Source organism: Acomys russatus, chromosome 5, assembly GCF_903995435.1.
Source record: "Acomys russatus chromosome 5, mAcoRus1.1, whole genome shotgun sequence".
In the NCBI taxonomy this organism is placed as follows: domain Eukaryota; kingdom Metazoa; phylum Chordata; class Mammalia; order Rodentia; family Muridae; genus Acomys; species Acomys russatus.
This window is the reverse complement of record NC_067141.1, coordinates 32,976,555-32,994,645: the sequence shown is the minus strand read 5'-3', so window position 1 is coordinate 32,994,645 and position 18,091 is coordinate 32,976,555. Positions and strand designations below refer to the sequence as shown.

Here is an 18,091-nt window from a genome sequence, read left to right as displayed (position 1 = left end):
TATATATAAAATATACAAATGATTTAACACATTATTCCAGAGGTGGCTCCATTCCATTGGGACTTTCAAGATGAAACTTCTCTCAGATTCTGAAGTGTACAGAATAGGTCAGGCAATGTTTGCTCCAGACTGAGGCACAAGCCCTGTGTCAGGAGAGAGAATCCAGAAAGGCAATGAAGGATGAGATGAGGAGGGGCCGGGAAGGTACAAGTGGCTAGCAGTCTTCTTCCACCCTGCCTGTGTTCTCAGAGGCTCTCCACTTGAGGGAGTCCACAAAACTCCTTTATGAGGATAGTGGGACCTTCTTATCAATGACCAAGGAGGCCTCTGGTTGCTTTTAAAGTCGACAGAACAGCAGAGGGGTGTTGTATGCAAATGAAGGTAACATCCCCAAGAATGTAGCTCAATATTCCATCCCTAGAGAACAATCTCTCCTGCAGATGCTCCAAAAACCTTAGTTATCTACACACGACGCCCCGTTAAACCAACCCATGTGAGCACATTTCATATCAGTTGAGACCTATGCATGATGCCTCTGCTGGTTAAATCTTATGTGTTTCTTTTTAAAGTAACTTTAAAATCAGTTCTTGCTCTGAAAAGCACCAAAATGCTCATGAATCACAATCTTATGCAGATCTTGGCTGAGCAGGACTACAAGGGGAGGGTGAATGACATCATCTTATATCAGGCAGAGGGAGAGGACCACAACACTTACTTGCCTTTGCAGATGTAGAGTAACAACTAACTTTCAGCCACTAAACCGCTCCCTTACAAACATGGGTATCTACTACGTCGATTTCAGCATCAATCAGCTAAGGCAACCAGCCAATCACCACCACGGGTGTCTGCTTCTGGTGATTGATTTGGAAAAAGTGATTGGTTAAGACAGACAAATTTGAGGAAAGCACTTGGTACAAGTCCCAACTGCCAGCCTTCCCACACATCCTCTGCCGTCTTCTCCGATCAGCCCTCTTCCTTTGAGTTTCAGCCGCTTTAGAAAATGTCTGGGCAAGAGCCCCAGTCCTGCTTTTCCTTACATTCCCAGTACTCGCCCCTATAAATATGGGTTAGCTCCTTGGTGACAGGGTCCTTCTTCCTCTCAAACCACAGGGCTTTATAGGGGTCATACGGTGTGCCTGGAAGGGAAGAGAACGAAAAGTAAGATTAGAGCTGGCACTCACCATGCACCAAGGAACAGAGGAGGGGACAGGTGTGTTACCATCTTCTGTGGCTTTCATAGCCTCTGCTTCTCTCTTCTTCCGGGAAAGTCTCTGTTTCTCCTCCAGGCGTTGCTTCTCAGCATTTGCTTCATCCCAGCGCCCATTTTCCATCAGTCTCTGGTCAGGCCGCAACCTGCTGTCTGTGGGCGCAGTGCCACCTTCCCAGGCGTTGAGAGTGAGGGCGAGCTCTGAGAAGTAGTACATGTTTTCTGCATTCTTCCTATGAGCAAACAAGACAGAAGAAAGGCAGCTCTACAGCCTCCATTTAGCCCAAGGAGCATCAGCTCCGAACACTGCCCTGCATCTAAGTGTCCCACAAGTAGAAAAATTCTAAAGCCTATCAGGTAACCCCCACAAATTTTACCACTCGGACCCTTCCCCAGCATCGCCCCATCCAATAGTTATCTGCAGCATCTGCATTCAGAAGTATCTATATTCATCAGGAAGAATGAAATCTTCAAATCTGTCTCATTCCTATTTCCTTTGCTTTCTTTTACAAGCAAAATCTAGCTACTTCTGTAGATGGGATATATGACATGATGACAAGAGACAAAGATCTGCACTTGTTTCCAAAGTTCTGTGCTTTATTTATTGGGCTTGTAAAGGAAATTGTTGGCAGGTGGAAAGCACCTTTCTCCCCAGCTGCTTTTGAAACATTCCTCTCTGAATTGCCTGTAATCCAGCTCTTGGAAGGTACAAGTAGAAGGATCAGCTCTTCAAAGAGAACCTCAGCTACCCAGTCAGATCAGCCTGGACTACATGAGACCCTGCCTCAAAAATAGAACAGTATGCTGCAGGATATGGTGGTGCACACCTTTAATCCCAGCACTGAGCAGGCAGAGGCAGGTAGATCTGTGAGTTCAAGGCCAGCCTGGTCTACAAAATGAGTTCATGACACCCAAGGCTACACAGAGAAATCCTGTCTCAAAAGACCAAAAAAGCCAAAAACAAAACAACAACAACAACAACAACAAACACCTCCCACTAAACTATAGAGATTCTTCTGAGTTATGATTCAGTGAACTTTTAGGAAAGAGGAACACAATTTGGCATATATTTGGTGAGTCTTGGAACAAAGCACACTTCAACTCCACAAACACGTACAATTTCTGCTAATCTCTGCAAAGGTTCTGATCTCTCTGGTCAGTCCCACAGATAGCCACAAAGAAAGCGGGCAGAATACCTGCATACCACTCTGGAGTTAAGGGCAAAGCCCCCAGGATGCTCGAAAGCAATACTCACGGCAAGGGGTTCCTCTTCCACAGCATGACCCTGCTTTCTTCTGCCTCGTGGCCTCTCTGCCGAGCATCACCCCCATTTTCCCCAGAAGCTGGCTGAACTTTGAAACAATCCATTTTCTCATCCCATGTCCCCAGAAGGGCAAAGTGAACTTTTCCTGATGGGTCTGTCACTTCCCCTGTCACCTACAAGGATGGAGAGCACAGCTTTGGAATAGAGCCACTGTGGGTGGCTTACCTGACTAGTCTAGAAAAAGTCGTACGGTAAGTACTGGCTAAATCTGGCTTTTCATAAACATTATGGAGTTAGCTAAGTTTCTTGTTGCTGATTTTTAAATACTACTTAAAATAAGAGCTATCATCTGATGGTTTTGTGATTAAAGCTTCTTATTGCACAGGAATTTTTTTTTTTTTCTTTCAGTTTTTTGAGACAGAGTCTCTCTCTGTAGCCATGGCTACTCTAGCCTTGAACTGAAAGAGATCCACCTGCCTCTGCCTACCGAGTGCTGGGATTAAAGGCCTGAGCCATCATGCCCAGCTGCAGAGGAAGCTCTAATGCAAGGATGTAAAATGCAGGAAAAGCACCCAACACATAAAACTATCTAGAAATTACACAGATCCACAAACACATCTGAATCTCCAAAACTAGCCTTCACCTTTTTTCCTGTTTTTCAAGACAGAGTTTCTCTGCAAAGCCCTGGCTGTCTTGGAACTCACACTGTAGATCAAGCTGGCCTCAAACTAAAAGAACCACCTGTCTATGACTCCAGAGTGCTGGGATTACAGGGGAGTGCAGCCATGTGTCTTTCTACCTTTCTACATATAGACACAGACCAGCCCTTCTAAGGGATGCATACTAAATAAAAATATTTACTTTTCAACCTCTCTTACCTTTCTTGCTACATCTCGAGAGAAGTAGCTATAAGGAACAAATTTAAGATTACACTTGTCTCCTGTCTTGTGATTGATGATGTCAATCTCACCAGACTGTAAAATAAAAAAAAGCACGGGTTAGTTTTATGAAGACTGACATGATTTACTTTTGGGGGGCGTGGTAGGGGGATGTTGAGATAGGGTTTCTCTGTGTAGCCGTGGCTATCCTGGACTTACTTTGTAGACCAGGCTGGCCTCGAACTCAGAGAGATATGCCTGTCTCTGCCTCCCAGAGTGCTGGAATTACAGGCATGTGCCGCTGTGGCACCTTGCTGACTGACATGAGGTTTACATGAGTGCTCCCTTGTTCAAAGATCAGGTCCAGCTAGGTGAGGTTATGCATGCCTTTAATCCCAGCACTTGGGACACTGAGGCAGGTGGACTGCTGTGAGCTCAAAGCCAGCCTGGTCTACAAAGTGAGTCTAGGACAACCAAGGCCACACAGAGAAACCCTGTCTCAAAAAACAAACAAACAAACAAACAAAACTAAAGATCAGGTCCTAACCAGACCTGGAGCACTATGGAACCTCTCTATAACCATGGTATTTCAGGCTGGAATTAAGGTTGAACAGTATTTCTTTGTATGTCCCATGTTGGCACCTTGACCTTCGGTACACCTACTGACATGCACATGTAGTAATCCACCCTCCTGACCAAGTTCCTTACTAAGATCCTTCTAGACCTCCTTTGCTTAACACAAATTACAGTTTCAAAGTTCTACATGACAGATCTTTCTGAGACTTCATTTGTTTCATTTTTCTCTTCTTTCTATTTTTCAAAGACTCAGCTTAATTCTCCATCTGCCATGAAGCCCTTCTCCAGGAGAGAGTATTCCCTCTTTTCTAACTTGAGTTAAACCAGTCTTACCCCAAAGGTAACACTTAATTAGAAAATCTCTTAGCACATCTCCTATACTAGGGTATTTTATTACAGACTTTTCAACCTACACATGTTGTATTTCTTCACTGTCACAATAACTCCTGGAGGGCCTTCTCTGAGCTTGAGACACTAGTGCCTGGTAAGTGCTTGGCAATAAACAGGAACAGCAAAGCACTGAGAGCAGAGCTATGTAACTACAGCTCATATGCTTTATATTGCCCAACAGAGTCCTGGTCGTCACTGGTGAAGTTATAATGTGGTCATTCATAAGTAATAATTTGTAGATAGAACTTTATGGAGGTAGGACTACTGCCTGAGAAAATCCTTAGGAGAAACTGGTGAGCCAGTAAAAACAGTCTGGGACAAGTTATTGCATCCTAATTACAGCAAAGATTACCTGAAGAGGTGTTCTGAACTTCAGAGGCACTCTGGGTACCATTGCTCACCTGATCTATCCACAACTTGCCCACAATAATGTTGTGTACAGTTGTGGTGACTTTTTTCCAAGTGTAATGGTGCCCAGTTGCATGGAAAATGCAGTGGATGCTACCTAGAAGCAAAGGTTACAGGCAGGTATCAGAAAAACAGCATCATGCACACCAGAAATAAGGCTAATTTCCTTCTATTAGTATTTCTTACTTTAAAGAGAAAACAGCAAGTCAAAAAATAATAAAGCATAACTTTGCTTTTTGTTTTTGTTTCTGTTTTTAGAGACAGGGTTTCTCTGTGTAACCTTGGCTGTCCTAGACTCACTTTGTAGACCAGGCTGGCCTCGAACTCAGAGAGATCCACCTGCCTCTGCTTCCAAGTGCTGAGATTAAAGGCATGCACCACCACGCCCGGCCAAAAGCATAACTTTCTTAAATGTTGTGCATGTTGGATGGTTTTTGTGTGCTTGTACCTTAAGTATTTTTGTATTTTAAGTAAATGGATAAAATATAATTAGATGGCGTCAGGTAATGACAATTGATACATCTTAGCTAGGGAGTTTATTCCAAAATTTACAGAAATAGGCAAAGGTGGCACCATCATGAAGAAAATAGCACTGTATTGTGGAAGGAACATATATTGGCAGTCAAGGCTAGTGATTAGCTGTGTGACCTAACACAAATCACTATCTACGGGTCTTAATAGTAAGAGTGGAAAAGTAGAGCTAGGAGAGCTTAGAACTGGCACTGGACTCAGTCCTGGCTTGTCACTCACTAGATATGCAATCCTATGTTACATAAAAATTTGTCTGGTTTTTCTGTAGTTACTGAAAGGAAATGTTTTGTTTTGTTTTTCAAGACAGAGTTTCTCTGTGTAGCCTTGGCTGTCCTGGACTCACTTTGTAGACCAAGCTGGCCTCGAACTCACAGGGATCTGCCTGCCTCTGCCTCCCGAGTGCTGGGATTACAGGCGTGCGCCACAGCACCCAGCTGGAAGAGAATCTTTTGGCTGCTGTAATTTCTCAAATTATCTTAGCTTAGTTTGACACTTCATGCTGCTGAGGTGACTCAGTGGGTTGCTGACTGTTAGTGTGATAACTCAGGATGAGAGCAAGACAGGCTAGAAAGATAACCTTGTAGTTGGAAAGTTGGGACTTTGAGTCATCTATTATCATCATACCAGTAACCTTCAAGAAGGGAAGACAGATACTGAAAAGTTAAATCTAATGGAATTCAAGTAATCGTGCTTACATAATGAAACCTCAATAAAATCTCTGGAGGCCAAAATCCAAGAGTCACATGTCCAGATTCCTTGGGGAGAGGTCATGGAAGCGCTGTATGCAGAACCTTCCTTGTTTCAGCTTCAAAGGCCCTTCATTCAACCCTGATTTGTACACTAAATGACAACACTGCCGTGTGCATACCACTTTCCTGAGTTCCACCGTCATTACAGCAAGTTTTCAAAACTAATGGAGTTGAAGAGATGGCTCAGTGCTTAATAGCACTTTTTGTTCTTGCAGAGGACCCAGTTTGCTTCCCAGAAGCCACAGAGTGGTTCACAACCATCTGTAACTCTAGTTCCAGAGGTTAGTCTGACACTCTTTTCTGATCTGTGAGGGCACCAGGTACACACATAGTACACATACACACATGCAGGGAGAACACGCACATACATAAATCTAGACAAATCTAGAAAAATATTTTTTTTTCAGTTCTCAAATCCAAGGGAACTTGGAGATGGATTCCTGGGATTTATAGCCTGTTGGTCCAAAGTATAGGATGCTTAGCAACCCCAAACTTGTGCTTATATCAGAAGCAAAGGCAATCTTGTTGGGGATGGTGCCCATAAGTTATGGAGTCCGTATATGCTGTGGGTGGTTAGTGTCAGCATTACATTTACCATATCACTGAATATTTTAACTTCCTTTGGCCAATTTTATCATCTATAGACTTGGGAAACCACATCCTGCTCATCAGTAAATACCTGTTTATTTGCTCATTAAGTGCTTGTAACATAACAGGTATGTAGTAGGCATAGCTTCCCAGATGAATACTAAATCAAAATTCATGGTAGGAGCAGAGGTGTCTGAGGTCTCAAAATGTGTGTGTGTAAGTGAGTGTGTGTGTAATTAAGAACCCTTGCTGTTCTTGCAAAGGACCTGAGTTCTGATCCCAGCACTCAAGACAGGTTCTCACATTGCTTGCAGCTCCAATTCCAGGGGACCCAATGCCCTCTTCTGGTCTCCAGAGGCCACTGTACATTCTAGGCATACACATACACAGAACTACATATATACACATTAATAAAAGGCAGTTTTAAAGAAGGAAGAATTCAGCACTCGGGAGGCAGAGGCAGGCGGATCTCTGTGAGTTCGAGGCCAGCCTTGTCAACAAAATGAGTCCAAGACAGCCAAGGCTACACAGAGAAACCTTGTCTCAAAAAACAAACAAAAAAAGGAAGGAAGAATTCACATTGATTATAAGGGAACTCAACCAGCTAAAACATTTCGAAAATGAACAAAGCTGGAAGATTCAAATTTTCTGATTTCAAACTCATTACAAAACAATGTAGTATCCATAAATACAGAAGGTTATGTAGCAAATCAGAAAGCCATACACAAGACCTTCTATTTACACTCAAATGATTTTGATGAGGGTGCCAGGACCATTTAATAGAAAAAGGTGTCTTTAATGTACATGCAAAATGAAGCTGGATCTTTTCTGAATAGCATACACAAATATCAATACCAAATGTCAAACACCCAAATGTCACACCTCAAACTATATAAAACTCGAAAGAAGCCCAATACTGGTGGTGCACACCTTTAGTCCCAGCACTCAGGAGGCAGAGGCAGGTGGATCACTGTGAGTTCGAGGCCAGCTTGGTGTACAAAGTGAGTCCAGGACAGCCAGGGCTACACAGAGAAACCCTGTCTCCAAAAGCCATAAAAACAAATATAACAACAACAACAAAGACATTAGATTAGTAGTGACACTGAGAGTAAAAGCAACAATAAAAACAACAAAAAATGGACAAAATGGTTTTTTTAAAACTACAACTTTTGTACATCAAAGGGCAGCACTATCGAGTAAAAAGGCAACTCATAGAAGAAAATATTTGTAAACTCTACTTTTGATAAGGCAACAATATCCAGATCACATATAAATCTCTCGAAACTCAACAAAACTATTCAATTTAAAAACTAGCAAAGGTAGCCAGGTATGGTGCCACATGCTTATAACCAAGCACTCAGGGAGGCAGAGGCAGGTGGATCTCTGTGAATTGGAGGCTGGCCTGGTCTAGAAAGCGAATCCAGAACAACCAAGGCTACACAGAAAACACTGTCTTGGAAGGAAAAAAAAATCAAAACAAAAAACTAGTAAAGGTAGCTAGGTGTGGTGGCACACAACTTCAATCCCAGCACTCAGGAGACAGAGGCAGGCAGGTCTGAGTTCCATGCTAACCAGAGATACTTAGTGAGACCCTGTCTCAAAAACACAAAACAATACAAACTGCCAAAGGCTGAGGCATAGTGGTGCAGCATTGCTCCTAGTATTCCAGAAGCAGTGCATCTCAGTGAGGCCCAGGCTAGCCTGGCTGACATTTGGAGATCTAGACAGCCAGAGCTACAAAAATCTCAAAACAACCAACAACAAAAATCCTAAACATAGGAGGCAAAAGACTTATATAGACCTCCCTAAGGTAAACACACAAGTTATTAAAAAGCACAGGAAAACATGCTTCATACCATTGTTAAACTAAGAGCACATGAGACACACCTCAGACAATCAGGGGGCTACTACTGATGAAAGAATGAGTGAAAAACAAGGACATGGGGTAACTCAGCTCTGGCACACTGTTGGGAGGCACATACAATGGTAGAGTCACACTGTGGGATTTCTCAAAACATTAAAAAGAGAATTACCATGTGACCCAGCAATTCCACTACTGGTATATATATATATGTTCAAAAGAAAAGCAAGCAGTGATTTTCTGAGTCTGGAGGAAGGGCAAACGAGCAGTTACTATCTAATGGGTAGAGAGCTTCAGCTGTACAAAATGAAGTATCTTGCAGCACATGGTTCAGTGTTCATATGCCATTTGAATGTAGTAAACAGCAACGAACTACACACTTAACATGTTTGAAATGCTTTTGTGTGTGTGTGTGTGTGTGTGTGTGTGTGTGTGTGTGTGTGTTTACAATAAAATATTTGAGGGAAAAAATACAGAAGGCCAGAAGACAGCAGAACACTATAGTCAAGATGTTGAAAAGACTATCTAAGGAAGAATTCTATATCCAGTAAAACTATCCTGCAAAAGCAAGGGGAACTCAAGAGTCAATTCCAGATCAACAAAGTTCAAATAATCCATCTCCTAAGACATACCGAAATGACACAAGTCAGTAAATTCAATTCACATTAAAAGAGACCAAAAAGCCAACTATGTATTAAAGACAGTATGTAACTTTTTCTCCTATACAATTTGTAAAGTATCTGCATAAGTAAACTAACAAAGTTATATAATGAGATTATAAAGTATAAAAATACAATTTTCAGGGGCTTGAGAAATGGTTCAATGCTCTTCTAGAGGACCCAAGTTTGATTATCAGCATGCATATCTGGCAACTCAGAACTGTCTATAACACTAGCTCCAAGGAATCTGACACCTCTGGCTTCTGTAGGAACTGCACTGAACACACATGTACACACACAAACTAAAAATAATAGAAATAAATCTTGACAGGGTTTATCTGTGTAACAGTCCTGGCTGTTCTGGAACTTGCTTTGTAGACCAGGCTGTCCTCAAACTCAGAGATCCACTTGCCTCTGGCTCCTTCAGTGCTGGGATTAAAGGCTGCACTTCCATGTCCAGCAAAAATAAACTTTAAAAGACCTGATACACACACACACACACACACACACACACACACACACACACACACACACACACACACACTGCAAGAAAATCAATGCAGAGTAAGGAATGGCAGCAGCTGCAAAGTTCTGGTAAGCTTCCAACCCTACATGTCAGACTTCCTACTTCCAGGCTTTATCTTTTTTTCCTGACATAAAAATAACTTGTAATCCAATAAAATAAAGTTTCATCTTACCCAGGATTCAGTCATTACATAAATTACACGTAATCCATCAAGCAGAAGAGGACCACAGGAGAGAGACGAGCCAAGAAGCCTAATCTTGTAATCTTAAATGTCCTATATACGGATGGAACCAGACTGCTAAAGTAATGCAGAAACACCATTAAAGGAAATTTTTGTTATTTTGTCTTTTCGAGACAGGGTTTCTCTGTGTGGCCCTGGCTGTCCTGAACTCACTTTGTAGACCAGGCTGGCCTCAAACTCACAGTGATCCTCCTGCCTCTAACCTCCCTGGAGTGCTAGGATTAAAGGTGTGCACCACCATGAACAATTTTTTTTTAAAGGCATGCTAGGATCTATATTCTAAGGTAGTGTTTATAAATAAAAAAGTAAATATACTAAAGAGATAAGGAATTTATGCAGGATGGGGTCTTTTTTGAGTGCCTAGCCTCCTTACTCATTTGAATAGCCGGGAATTAAATGACTGCCAAGTGCTAGCTAGCGATGCTTGTGCCTGAATCAGAGTTCCTATTTGATGCCTGAACCAGTGGCCTCCATCACGCCAGAACACCTTTCACTGGAACAAACATGGTGGCCTTACCGAGGGGCATAATGGAGAGGTATTTGCCTCGAAACTTGCTGGTGATTTTGATTTCCTGACGCAATGTCCAGCCATTTTTGGATTCAGCATGGTGCGCAGCAGCAGGGGGATGATGACTCACCTTGAAGAGATCAGGTTTAAGTTAGGGAAGAAGAGTGGAGAAGAGAAAGCTATGGTCTATTAATTGGCAATAAGCACCCAAGAGCCTCCCTTGATATTTTTACATCCACATCAGCAGGTGAATATCGGGCCTGGTGTATTAAACCCTGATGAAAAATACGACAGACTGGGCTGACAAGAGACTGGCTTCTCAGTAACTACCTGTTGCAGGAAGGGAAAAGTGTTGCTGGCCTGGGCTCTCTACCTGCTCACAGAGGGATCGGTACCCATTCTCCTCCAGTCGGTCCAGTTCGAAGGTCTCCCCAAGGAGAGGGTTGAATGGCTTGCTGGTTCGGAAGACAGTGGTGGAATAGGAGGAAACAGTGAAGGCTGCAACATAGCACAGCTGCTCTAGAGAGTTCTCACACTTGGCAGCTCGGTCTAAGAGCTCATGATATTCCAGATCTTCAGTAAGACGCTGAAGCATGGACAAGGGCTCGTTAAAGTTTACCTGTAAAGAAGAGAGCACATCTAAAACCTGTTCCAGATGCTGAGATGTCGAGGTGATAAAGCAAATGACAGGAAGAGAAAAGAAGTTGTAGCTCTCAGATTAGACCTCAGGTGACTCACACCTCTGTTAGTGTCCATGTCAATGAGTAACAGAAATCACCTTTCTTTTTCTTATTTTTAAAAATTATTTATTTATACAGTATTCTGTCTTTATGTGTGTCTGCAGCCAGAAGAGGGCACCAGCTCTCATTGTAGATGGTTGTGAGCTACCACTGTGGATGCTGGGAATTGAACTCAGGACCTTTGGAAGAACAGCCAGTGCTCTTAACCTGAGCCATCTCTCCAGCCCCAAAATCACCTTTCTTTCATTTCCGTGGCTACTATGGGTTCTTTGAGAAGGAAACTATGCCTCTTCTATGCAACAGTGCAGACCCAACAACAGCCAGAAGTGACCTCATGAGACAGGAACTGAGTGAACAAATTATAAAAGGAAAGAAAGTTTCAGAAGTGTGCCTAGTGAGGAAGTTGGATACTGTACATTCCAGGGAAGAAAACAAAGGGTAAGAAATTATAAGTACAGGGGCATCCTGGTCACTGAGAAGACCGTGCTGCCGCCAAAGCTAGCTTCTATCCTGGGCTTGCTAAGTCTTGGCGCAGTTTTATTCGGTCAGGAACTGACTTCTGAGGCCAGGAGGTGCTGCTAGTAATAGAGTGCTACTGATAGGGCTAAGAGGAAGCAGGTCATGCTCTCACTTTTGAGATTTTACAGCTCATTTACAGCACTCAATAGCTACATGACACAGTGTGTGGAGGGGAGTGCAGGGGATGAGGCAGCATCTCTGCTAGGGGAGATGTGCACCTATTCATTACACAAATAGCACCTGAGTGTTTGTGTGCCCGAGGCTATGCAGCCCACTTAGTGGAGAAGTGAGTAACAGACGCTGCTCACACTGATCCTCTCTCAAGAAAACAAGTTAGTTCCTAAGGTAACTTTGAAATTTTAAATAATTTTGCTAATTTAAAATCGTTAGCCAGGCATGAATGGTGCACACCTTCAATCACAGCACTTGGGAGGTAGACACAGGCCAATTCCTGTGAGTTTGAGGCCAGCCTGGTCTATAGAGCAAGTTTCGGGACAGCCAAGACTGTTTTGAAAAAACAAAACAAACAAACAAACAAACAAAAATTTGTACACACCTATACTCAGCACTCAGGAAAGCAGAGCAAGTGGATCTCTATGAGTCTGAGGCCAGCCTGGTCTACATAGCAAGTTCCACAACAGCCAGAGCTATAAAATAGAGATCCTTGTATCAAAAACAAAAACAAAAAAATTTGCTCTGGAAGCTGGGGAGACAGCTCAGTGGGTAGGAACTCTTAACTCTGCAAGCATGAAGACCTGAGTTCGAATTCCTACTACCTATACTTAAAAAAAAAAAAGGCTAGGCATGGCTGTATATGCTTATAACCCTAGCACTGTCGGGAGGGAGAAGAAGAGGTAGACATTGGCACTTCCTAAGAGCTCAGCCTAGCTGAAATGGAGAGCTTCAAGCCTAGTGAGAGATCCTGTCTCAAGTGCTAAGAAAGGTCCTCTTCTGGCCTCCCATGCATAGCCCCCACACCTCACAAAAACATAAATAAAATTAGAGAGAGGGGGGAGAGGGGAAGAAGGACTAGAGAGATGGTTCAGTAGTTAATAGCACTGGCTGCTCTTCAGAGGACTTGAGTTCCATTTGCAGCCTCTGTATAAGTTGGCTTACAACCACCTGTAGTTCTCACTCTAGGGAAAGAGATGACTCTGGCCTCTAGCCACTTGAACTCACATGCACATACCCACACACATATATGTAATTAAAATAAAATAAATCTTAGAGAATAAATTTTGCTCTAGAAGGAAGTTAGGTTCCCAAGCAAATGTATAATGTTTATTTAATCAGTAACAAAGCAGCATGAGCTTGGATATTACAGGCCTGGAGTGTTTTGTGTTTTGTTTTTCTATGTAGCCTTGACTGTCCTGGACTTGATTTGTAAACCAAACTGTCCTCACAGAGATCTGCCTGTCTCCGCCTCCCTGAATGCTGCTGTGTTACCATGCCCATCTGAGTTTGGATATTACAAGCCAGAGTTCTATTCCGGACGAAGTAAGAAAAACAGTCTTCTTTCTCTTGAACACTACTTAAGCAGTGTTTCAGCAAACAAAGAACACCTTTCTTTCTTACTCCACCCTTCTTGTGATACACGTGCCTCAGCCTCCAGAGAAGCCTAGACTACAGAAGATGCTTGAAAGTGGCACAGTGACCAACTCGTAACAAACTGTAAAGCCCAAATCCTTAGGAGCCTTTCCAAGTCACTGCAGCAGAATCTCTTACTGGCAATACTTTAGCCAGAATGAAGCACAATTTTCACACATTCAGAGGAAAATCGTGACAAACTATCTTAGAGGGGGCTACTAGTCATAGGAGCAGAGCCTAGACTAGACTCTGCACATCACTAGTCTGTCACTGTTCTTCACTTACATGTAACCACCTTCTAACTAGTCATAGGAGCAGAGCCTGGACTAGACTCTGCACATCACTAGTCTGTCATTGTTCTTTATTTACATATAACCACCTTCTAATAAATGTTCCAAAAACCACAGTTTCTTTGAAAGTGTCAAGCTTTGCACAACGGCCATTTTACTACTCAGAGGCCAAATAGAAACAAAGGAGTCTGAGTATTTTAAGCAGAAGGAACAAGGACATCACTCACTGCCAAGGAGAGTTAGCTAGCTATAAAAAAGAACCCAGAGATTAGCAACTCCAGGCAGCCATGAGTAGGGAGCAAAGAGAAGCAGGGATATCGCTGTACCTCTGAGGCTGAGGGGATCTGGCAGAAATGTAACACCTTGAAGAGCTAGCTCAGTGAGGCCTGGCTAGTGAAAACTAGTCACACGGATCCTGTCAGAAGACTACCTAAGAGGGAGCGTGATCTCCTACTAGTATCGTATACTGGCAGTGCCCAGCTAAATGCCAGCAGGAATGAAGTCTAAAAACCACAGCGTACACCAGCTTTCCTGTGATGGAATGTTGCCTAAGAAGATGCCTTGATTTGACTCGAGGCAGGTTCAGGACTGTATACTCCTAATGATGTGTCAGTAAGGAATGTACAGTGTAAGAAGACACAGAGGTGACCTAGACCCAGAAGCGGTTTCTAAGTAGGATGGGTATTGTGAGACAATGGCGGCCTGCCTTTCCAGTCCATCTGCCTACTGCTTTCTATAAAGCACTCAATGCTTGAGCAAGTGGGTTCTCTATTTAGGTTTGCCAAATACCAAGTATTTGTGGGTTTCTCCAAAACATGCTCACTCAGTTCCTTTTCTTGTCTATATGCCAAACTCACTTTATTTTAATTAATTAACTAATTAATTAATTACTCCTACTATTACCAGATGGTAATATCACCAGTATTACTTTACAGTATGGAGATGGGATGTAGAGCCTTAAACATGCTAGGCACTCGTATCACTGAGATGCATTTCACTTTTGGAAATCCTTTCTTTTAAAAATTTAACCTTACACATGTATGAAGACAGTCTATTTGTTTCCAAGGCTCAGCCTGCTCATATTTGTTCATCTTCCAGCTGACTGCAAAGTGTCCCAGAGGGCTCATGAAGCCATTACAGACCTCTGAATTAAGGCACATAATCATAAGTAGAGAGCTTAGTCCTGACACTATAGGTGTCAGCCCTAGATACCTACTTCTGGATTTCAAAGTAAGAATGTGTTAAAACAACATTTGCTTACGGTAGGGGCTCACTGTTTTGTTTATTTTATTTTGTTTTTCTGTAAAGAGCTACATAGTAATACTTAAGCCTTCAGGACTAGGTGGCCTCAGTCATATCATTTAATACTGCTGCTACAAGACAGCAGGCACAAACAAACAAATGAGAACCTCTGTCCCGCCAAAGCTTTATTTGTGGACATTAACCTCATGAATTATTACATTCCTTTAGATTTTTTCCCCAATCACTTAATAAAAAAATAAAAATATGTGCTTGGCTTATGGCTGCTTAGATGGCTGCCAGATTGTCTCAAGAACCTTAGTTTGCTGACCCCTGGTTCAAATTAATGTAGCTTGGGATTTCTTTCTATAAACTGAACATCTGCCTAAGATGCATACTGGCACCACACTGGGCAAATTGGAAACACTCAGTAAATACTTGTAGTATGAATCTGCAAACAGAACTCTGCCAGACACAAACAATGGAGCTTCTTGGAGCACAGGGGACCAATATCTCATCTCAATTTGATATTAGACACCACACCAAAATCCCAACAAAAGGATTTTGGTCCCAGAAAAAAATACCAAGGGTTGGAGGGCAAATAAAGACAGTTCAAGCATAAAGAGCAGTGTGTGAAAATGCCCTAAAGGAAAAGGCAAGATGCCTGAATACCTGAAGACTATCCTAATGGAGATCTGCCCATCAGGAGAAAGCACCCAGACACTAAGGATTATAGTCAAGGCAGCAATGAACCACTAAAGGATGTTAAGCTGAAAACTGGCATGAGCATGCTTCTATTTTTCAGATCCTTTTGACAAGAGCATGGATACCCTGGAAAAAACCATGGTTGGCGGCAGGGAGGTCAGCTCAAATCCCATCTCTTTGCTTTTTTTGAGATCTTAAGTAGCTCAGGCTGACCTTGAACATGATCTGTAGTCAAGGCTGACTCTGAACTCCCAATCTTCCTGCCACTATTTCCCAAGTGTTGGGATCATAGGTGTGCAGTACCACATCCAGAGCCAATATCCATCTTTACCATGGAGATGGTCCTCATCTTCTAGGTTGAATGAACTGCTTTTGTACTGTGTTTCATTTCTATAGGACTTTCCATAGCTCTAAAAGAGGAAAAATATCATCCACTTGTTTCCTTGGTTGTCTCTCTTAATCTATGTGTATTTTGTTTTGAGGTGCGTGTTTGTTGAGACAAGGTCTCACTCTCTGACCCAGGCTGGCATGGTACTATGTAGCCTAGGCTAGTCTCAAACTCTTGTCATTCCTCCTGGTGCTGATATTAATAGACATAACTACAACACCCAGCTCCTATAATCTTTATTTTATTTTAATTTGGGAGGGGGATAATTGTGTATCTGTGTGGTGAGTGCATGTGCATACCAAAGCACACATCGAGCAGCTGAGGGTGGTGGCACACACTTTTAATCTCAGTACTAGAAAGGCAGAGGTAGGTGGATCTCTGTGAGTTCAATACCAGCCTGGTCTATAAAACAAGTCTAGGACAACTACCTCAAAAACCCTTTAAAAAAAAAAAAAATGCTGGGCTTAGTGGTACACACCTTTAATCCCAGAGCTCAGGAGGTAGAGGCAGGTGGATCGCTGTGAGTTCAAGGCCTGTGTGGTCTACAAAGCAAGTCCAGGATAGCCAAGGCTACACAGAGAAACCCTGTCTCGAGAAAAAAAAAAAAAAAAATATCAAGAACAAAAACCCTAAAAAAAAAACAAGGCAGATATGGATGGATGCCTGGCTTTTTATGTGGGTTCTTGTGCTTACACGGCAGTACCATTGTTGACAGAGCCATGCCCTCAGTCCCACTATATGCTTTTTTTGTTTTGTTTTGTTTGTTTTTTGAGACAGGGTTTCTCTGTGTAGCCTTGGCTGTCCTGGACTCACTCTGTAGACCAGGCTGGCCTCAAACTCACAGAGATCCCACTTCTGCCTCCCAAGTGCTAAGATTAAAGGTATGTGCCACCATATACTTCTTGAAGATAGAATCAATACTGTGTTATCTGTGCATGCTCCAAGCCTGCCTGCCACAGGAATTGCTCATAAATATTACCAAACATCAGCAAATAAGTCTAGATGATCTGGAAATATACCAGATCCATAGTTGGAACTAAACAAGCTGACTTTAAAGGATGGTTTATGACTAATAAAGGCCATGTTTGAAAATACTGTAGTGTGATAGCCAGGCGTGGTGGCGCACGCCTTTAATCAACAAACCAAACCGAAAACAAAAACAAGCAAACAAACAAACAGGAAAGAAAATACTACAGTGTGGCGAGAGTGCCGCAGAGGTAGAGAGAACCCGTCTGGCTGCCCAGGACCTCACCGGCATTGGGATCTTAGAGAGCTCTTTTCCAATGCAGTTCTTCATGATGCTCCACAAGTTGAGGCTGTAGTTCGGCTTATATGGTATTCTGGTTCTCTTCTCCTTCTTGGTCTCCTCCAGCTGATGCTTATACTAGAAGCAAAAATAAAGCTATTTAATCAGCCACAAGGAATAAGAAATCTGCTATCTGTACGCTTCCCTTCCTCCACATTAAACAAACACCAGGAGTTTCTATTTCTCTTAGCACTTCACAGTAAGGCCTTGGGAATCCAAACTAAAGTCTCTTGACTCTGACAACTTCTGAAAAAGAGTTACCTGTTCATCAAGGCTGATGTCACTGCTGGCTCCACTGATATTGCTACCAGTACGTCTTTGTGGATAAAAACAGAGGAGAATTAGAACAAAGACCAGAACTAGAGTTTAGACCTCATCAGTTCTTTATGAAGCACAATGCTGAATATACTGCACACACTTAGAATGGGTATGAGTTTGGGGTATCTGGAAAATTCAATGTGTAAGTGTTAACAGTTTTCCATCTACTTAGCACAAAAAGTCCACTTCTCAGCAGCCATCCCCAGCTCAGAGTCTCATCATATAAACACACACGTCCATTTTCGTCAACAGTCAAGAACACTTACTTGTGGCCCAAATTTTCAGGCATGGTGATAATCTCTGGGGCATCAAAAAATTCATTCTCATCATCTTCATCGCTCATGTCCCCTTTGCCAGAACAACACTGATCTACAAGGAAAAAAAGCCTCATTTGCTTTCTGTGGTTATATTTACCAATGCCTGGCACAGTGGGTTCGTTTAAATACCGACCACAAACACGGCAACAATGGTAGAAAGCAGTGGAAAAGCCAAAAGAAATCAACAGCTCCAAATGCATCCCACATGAGCCAGCAACTGTGGAGAGTTTCTTCTGTCAGCTGCAGACACAGCCTGGGTCATATAGGAACAGCTACGTAAGAGCCAAGTGTCCCAC

The 18,091-nt window shown here is 42.6% G+C and overlaps 1 protein-coding gene across 2 annotated transcripts in view; it reads right to left on the bottom strand.

Annotated features, from left to right (window-relative positions):
• Positions 1 to 18,091, bottom strand: part of Osbp (oxysterol binding protein) — a 31,922-nt gene continuing 13,831 nt past the window's right edge. Inside the window, exons 5-14 of one of the 2 annotated variants that reach the window (XM_051146176.1) lie at positions 17,745 to 17,847; positions 17,422 to 17,476; positions 17,107 to 17,238; positions 10,760 to 11,005; positions 10,396 to 10,516; positions 4,717 to 4,820; positions 3,350 to 3,445; positions 2,463 to 2,644; positions 1,220 to 1,440; positions 1 to 1,136 (exon numbers count right to left, since the gene is read on the bottom strand). In XM_051146176.1, coding sequence (XP_051002133.1) covers positions 994 to 1,136; positions 1,220 to 1,440; positions 2,463 to 2,644; positions 3,350 to 3,445; positions 4,717 to 4,820; positions 10,396 to 10,516; positions 10,760 to 11,005; positions 17,107 to 17,238; positions 17,422 to 17,476; positions 17,745 to 17,847 — 1,403 coding nt within the window. In that variant the 3' untranslated portion in view covers positions 1 to 993. Of the gene's footprint in view, positions 1,441 to 2,462; positions 2,645 to 3,349; positions 3,446 to 4,716; positions 4,821 to 10,395; positions 10,517 to 10,759; positions 11,006 to 17,106; positions 17,239 to 17,421; positions 17,477 to 17,744; positions 17,848 to 18,091 lie in introns of both variants that reach the window. The other variant, XM_051146175.1, reaches the window with a different exon arrangement.